The 6,387-nt window shown below is 38.4% G+C and overlaps 1 protein-coding gene across 1 annotated transcript; it reads right to left on the bottom strand.

Annotated features, from left to right (window-relative positions):
- Nucleotides 1-409: 409 nt before the first annotated feature.
- On the bottom strand, nt 410-5,176 carry LOC121298606 (C-type mannose receptor 2-like). The gene is made up of 3 exons (XM_041225731.1): nt 4,841-5,176; nt 3,922-4,121; nt 410-556 (listed from the first exon to the last, which is right to left on the bottom strand). Exons 1-3 carry the CDS (start codon nt 5,124-5,126, stop codon nt 410-412), a joined length of 633 nt encoding a protein of 210 aa, XP_041081665.1. The 5' UTR covers nt 5,127-5,176.
- Nucleotides 5,177-6,387: the final 1,211 nt, after the last annotated feature.

Genomic DNA, 6,387 nt, shown 5'->3' with positions numbered 1-6,387 from the left:
TACGCCAACCGCCAGTTGCTTTAAAATTTCACAGGAAAAAAGGTGAAAATTGTTGCAAATAAATAATTCCAGAGTTTCCTGAGGAAATATCAAGGATACTATGAGGGGTCAGGAAAACACAGGCAACAGAGTAAGGCAGAAGTATTTAAAAAGTACTGTAATAGCAGCATATTATTATTATTATAATTATTATTATTATTATTATTATTATTATTATTATTATTATTATTATTATTATTAATGTATCAAGCTAATGTCAAATATTGAATTTTCTTAGTATAATCAATATTTTCATATATTTGATTTATCAAAAATGTGTGTGAAAATATTGATATAAAATCTGAAAATGAAAGTGTCTCATATAAAAGCACTTCGAAAACAGAAAGTTGCCATTGTGCGTGCAAGTATCTCATGGCTCAGAGCACTTCCCCTCTTCCTCCTCCTCCTCCTCTTCCTCTTCCTGAATCTTGTGGAAAATCTCTCCGTCTATTTTTCTCCAGCGCATATTAACGCCTTCCATTGGAAACTTCCTGGAGAGGTGCTCCTGAATCTGAAACTAAAAGAAACACAATGTTATTAAAGAACGGATCCAGAAAAAATTTTGTATGTTGATTTTAAATTTTACATATATATATATATATTATATATAGATATTATATATATCTCTATTATATATATATATCTAGATCTTGATACAATCATGGATGGACGAAATTTTTACCGAAGTGAGTGAAACACTAGAAGTCTTCTAGGTGGGAAAGACGATGAAACTTCAATTGGGAACGATAACAGTAGAATGGACACGTATGTCTCAAATCATGCGCGCGCACACACACACACACATTGTACAATCCTTTTCAGTGGGTAACGATTAGACGGGGTGTAACATAACAAAGATTCTGGTGGAATGGTTTTGTATCCAGTGTAGCGACTGCAGACAGCACAAGACCTTTCAGACTGTAAACAGGGGTAGAAGGCTATAGTTGCAGTCAGACTTTCACATGTTCGCAGTTACAGTAGAGAAGATCCAGGAAATATCATGCTCCTTGTGAAACTTGTTGCTGAATAGTTGCACATAACACTCTCACTACTGATACAGTTCTTACGAATCACATTAAGTTTATTGTACAAACTGCACATACCTTCAGTTCTGGAGCTGTTATATATAATTTTCATTTATAAAAAGTCACATTCCTGCTGTGAGTTATGAATCACACTGAATGGATTCCACTCCATACCAGTAGTGACTGCTGTTGAAGGCAGGGCTGAAGGGGTTGTATCTGTAAGAAGATCAAAATGAATAGCTAGTGTTTCACGAGGGTTGTTTTAACGTGCTGTAATAGAACAACCAGGCTAATGTTCCCAAGGGATAGCAACACCACACCATTTGAATGCTTTTCTTTTCTCATTTTCAAGCATTCTAGTACTTTTTCTGGATTGGATGTACAGTTGCAAAGTCAGAAAATTAGTCATTTTCTTTATAAATACATGCTGAGAACGCTAAACAAATGCATTATTTCAATCCTCGGCTAAAGTGACACATACTTGACTTTGCATTATTTTCTAGCTTCGCTGAAATTGTTTCGGGTCACATGCATCAAAAACAGGGACCCTGCTGCGCTGATCACATCCATCTGTCACACTCTGCGAGGTGAATAAGTGTAGGCTTGGTGGTCCAGTGGTTAAAGCCCACGACTCAGTGTGTGCGACCGTGACCAAGTCATTTAATCTCCTTGTGCTCTGTCCATCTGATGAGATGTAAAACTGAGGTCCTATTGTATGTGACTCTGCAGCAGCAGTTTTTAATGCATATTTTACACCCTGGTCTAAGTCGATTAGGATAAAAGCATCTGCTAAAGGACTAATTCATAATAATAATAATAATAATAATAATAATAATGTTAGCTCCACTGATTTTGTGTTAATCTTCACGAAACCTTTATCATATACTTCTAGCCTCCTATTGACAATTCAGATTGTACTTGGCTACAATCTGATAAACTCTCACTTATTTGGAACCTTTCAGCTCTGCGTCATTATGACATGGTTGAGAGGGACTTCTGTATGAGTGTGCAGTCATTAAACAAACAATTTAAATTTCTTAGGTTTTAAAGGGGTACTTGGTAGCTGTGGGCTGTCAGTCACACTGAACAAACTCTTTAAACTTGAGAGATGTACCTTGAGAGACAGGCATTGAAGGAGGGCTTGTGGTCTTCAGATCTTAAAGAAAGTAAAAAAAAAAAAAACAACCAATGAAGAGTTTCATGTTTCAAGTGCATTGTTCAAACGTCATAACAACTTGTGACCTCAACGATATTGCTCAGATACCAGCAGTGAAAGGGTCAATACATGAATATGAAAGTAAAGGTAGTGTGGTACCAAATATAATATTTTTTAATAAAGTTCATGTGCTTCTTTTAAAACTGCCCTTGTGTGACATCCCCCCCCCCCCTCCTCAATACAGACTGGTTGGAAAGCAAAAGGCTAACACAGCAGATATGGCTCAAGTAGGTCTCTTGTGAATCACACAGACCAAACTCCATCTACAAAACTCTACATGCATACACTATCACCCTACAGTAATAACAGCAGTTGGTTTACCATTAAAAAAATACTAATTTGGGTTTGTTGGTAATGTATGATTGGTTGGGTAAAATACAATGACTGCTTCTGACATATACTTTCCTAGTTATCTGGGTGTGCATTAACCATTGTATTCAAATGGTACCTGTCTCAAATGCATTCTAAAAGTTATACAATCACTTTTAGTTGATTTACCATATTCGTTTAATAGCTTTGTCCTCATGACTTCAATTTAAACAGATACAATGAACACATTTACTATTCTCAATTGATTCAAACTTATACAGCAGAAAGTAAGTGAGAATCTCACATCACACTGTTATGTTAGACATGTAAACATTTTAAATTTTAAACCACGATTGTGAAAACAAGTCCAGAAACAAAGACCGAATCAGCCTAGTTTATACAGTGTGGTTCTTTCATCAGTTTTCATCAGTTTGAACTGGGTATTCCAATGCACTGTATTATCTTTCAATGTAATCCATAACAGCGCGGTACAAACAACAAAGTAAAACAACACATTGCACAAGAAATGGCAGGTTTCACAAACCCCGAATTATTACTTGGACTACCTGATATTATTTCAGGTAAGGTAGTCCAAGACCAGCACAAATTGAGATCTGTGAAACCAGTCATCAATGACTAAGCTGGTTTCTGGTTCTTCAGACCTCTAGGCTTCAGTCCAGGTTTTCAGTTCTTCAATCAGGGTGTATCTCTCAATGATGTTGCTGGGCTCTGTAAACTCAAACAGCAGATCATTGAGGTGTGAGCTGGGGATGTGGAGTAGAGAGTGAACCCAGGTCACATCCAGATCAGCTATCAAGGTTCTTAAAAACTTCAACAATAAATGGGAGCTTTGGGTCTTTATTCATGTCTGAAACATATGTAAAAGCAACGTGGGGGTGAATGTCTATTTAAATGATTTAAGAGTAATGGTTGTCTACAGAAAGATGAGTATTAATATTTTCTTTTGCAAAATAAAAATGGATACATTTTTAACATATGCTTTTATTGCCTTTTCTGTATGACGGTAAGAGGTTAAACTAATGTGGCACTGGAATGGCTTACATTCATTGGACACCACCTGTAATGGAATTGCATTAATCATAGAATACAGCTGTAATGGCACTGAGTCAAAGGGTGTGTTTTGAGTGATTCATTTGCATACTCCTACAAGGTCCCCTCACAGGGATGGTTAATGAGGACACAGACAAGCACCCACGTACTCGCAGCAGATATATGGGAGCAGAATGTTGCAGGGAGCATCAATCCAATCTCCAGAGCCATCCGTCACTATGCAATTCTCATTGCCTATATAGTTGTTTGGTTGTCTATTGCTCTGTGAAATGTGTAGTTATCCCCCAGGTGTGACCACTTCCACAGGTTATTGTACAAGCCTATCCAGAAGGGCTTGCCCTGCGCTTTCTTCACTAGGTCTTCATTTTCACTGGCGCTCTTTATACTGACGAGGTCGGTGTGGTGTTCTCTACAGTACTGCTGAGCTTCAGTCCAGTTTTTCAGTTCTTCAACCAGGGTTTATCTCTCAGTGATGTTGCTGGTCTCTGTAAATACAAACAGGCTCCGAGCCCAAAGGAAAACCAAATTCCATAAATCGAGTTTGGTCACCGTTCCAGCGTCCACATAGGGTTTAGCCAGGGATGCTGCAGCCTTTTCAAGGGAACTCTCTGGGTATCTAGTGCACTGAGAAATGTCATTTCACAGCGCGACAGCTGAACTGCAGACCATGGCGGGTACCTGCAGCAGACTTTTGCATCTGAACCACTATGAAAAAGACCCATACTGGTCTGCTTTTGTGGTTTATTTAACATCATGTAATTAAAGAAACTACAAAATGATATCGCAAAAGGATATGGTAAGCCATAGTAGTAGCTAGGTATTTCTTGTTAGAAATGTCACAATTAATAAATGTTGTCAGTTCTTTGTTAAGTATGTGGAAAACTACAAAGTGGGACGTAATTCAATCTGTTAACATAACATTATTCAGCAGGTCTCATTCGACTTTATGAAGCAAAATTAGTTAATTCTATAGGGCAATGCAAAACTTTTGGCCATAGCTGCACTAAGACAAATAGAGCATCAGACATTACCAAATACATGATTTATTAACATTTTTCATGTAGAGACCAGTCAAACTATTCTACTTTCACAACTATTTAAATGTGTTCTTCATTGTTTAAACCATTCAAAAAATCAATAAAATATTATTAGTTCAGTCAAGAAATGTTTACATCTTTACCTGTGTAGCACATAAAATTTTTATGATGAAAGCAACTTGAATCGTACCAAACGCCATATGAATTGACAGCAGCACAGTATAAGCCTACTGGCCAGTTGTTGTAGGTGACATCATCACTGTTAGACCACTGCCAGTTCTCTTTGTCACGATGCAGCCCGATCCAGGCAGCACCATTGAAAGAATCTCCTCTAACATTGAAGAGCTGCTCTGCTTCTTCCTGGCTGCGCACAGTGGCCAGGTCTGTGTGCTTCTGTCTACAGTAGCTCTGAGCTTCAGACCAGGTCATCTCAGTATTCTCATAATAATACGCTGTGATCTGGCTGGAAGAGGGTACATAAAACCCTGAAAAAAAGAAACAATAAGAAAAAAAAAGATAGCTATTCCAGGTGACAGATTCATAAGACAGAGCAATGATCTAAGGGTTATGGCTTATCAGATTAATGGTTTGTGAAATGTGAAGGTTGATCGTGACTCATCCAGAGGTAGGAAACACTGTGGCAGTGAACATGTTCATTTCTACTGGACAACACCTAGAATAGAACTGTATTGACATAATAATCGATCCATTATCAATAACTGCTTAATCCTTTTACAGGGTCTGTGGCAGAGCACAGCTCTGCCCTTTATAAATTGGCAGGGATGGGGTTAAATTCCCTTACCTGCCTGGGTTCATTGTGTTCAGGTGGCTGGGGTTGATTAGATGATTAGTTTAATTAACGATCAATCAGCGCCCAGCCACCTGACATAAAAGGAGGCCTCTGCTTCTCATTTAGGGAGAGGGAGCTGAGGAAGCAGGTTGGTGTTTTGTTTTGTTTTGTTTTGTTTTGTTTTGTTTTGTTTTGTTTTGTTTTGTTTTGTTTTGGGCATTGCCCAGCCTGGAAATTGTTATTTTTGCTTTTTGTCTTGCTCTATTTGTGTTTAAATCCCTTTATTTTGGCCCTTGTGCCCTTTCATTTTTGTGTTTATTTATAATAAAATAGCTATTTTTTTGAACTACAGACTGTCACAGGGTCATACACAGGATGCAAGGCAGAGCTACACCCTGGATGGGATGCCAGTCCATTGCAGGGCACCACACATACTCACACTCAGGGTAATTTAGAGTGACCAATCAACCTAAGCAGGTCTTTAGACTGGGAGGAAACCAGAGTACCTGTAGAAAACTGAACACGGGGAGAACATGCAAACTCCACACAGACAGACCCCCTAGGTCAGATTTGAACCCAGGACCCTGCCACTATGAGGCAGCAGCGCTACCCACTACACCACCATGCTGCCCGTGATGTAATAATGATATGGTCAAAAGAATTGGAGCTGGAACAGTTAATATTCACTGGACAATAACATGGAACTATTGAGAGAATCATAGAAAACAACTGTACCAACGATAAAGGCCTAATGTCAAAGCATGTGGTCTGTATCATTGATATGGCCAGAGGGTGAAGCAGTGCAGCAGTGAAAGGGTTAACTTTTACTGGGCAACATTAGGAATAGAACTTAACTATGGGAATCAAAGACTACAGATGTGTACCAAACATTAAGATAAT

Source organism: Polyodon spathula, chromosome 24 (assembly GCF_017654505.1).
Source record: "Polyodon spathula isolate WHYD16114869_AA chromosome 24, ASM1765450v1, whole genome shotgun sequence".
NCBI classification, from domain to species: domain Eukaryota; kingdom Metazoa; phylum Chordata; class Actinopteri; order Acipenseriformes; family Polyodontidae; genus Polyodon; species Polyodon spathula.
Note: the sequence above shows the minus strand (reverse complement) of the source record. Positions and strands in the feature narration are given on the sequence as shown.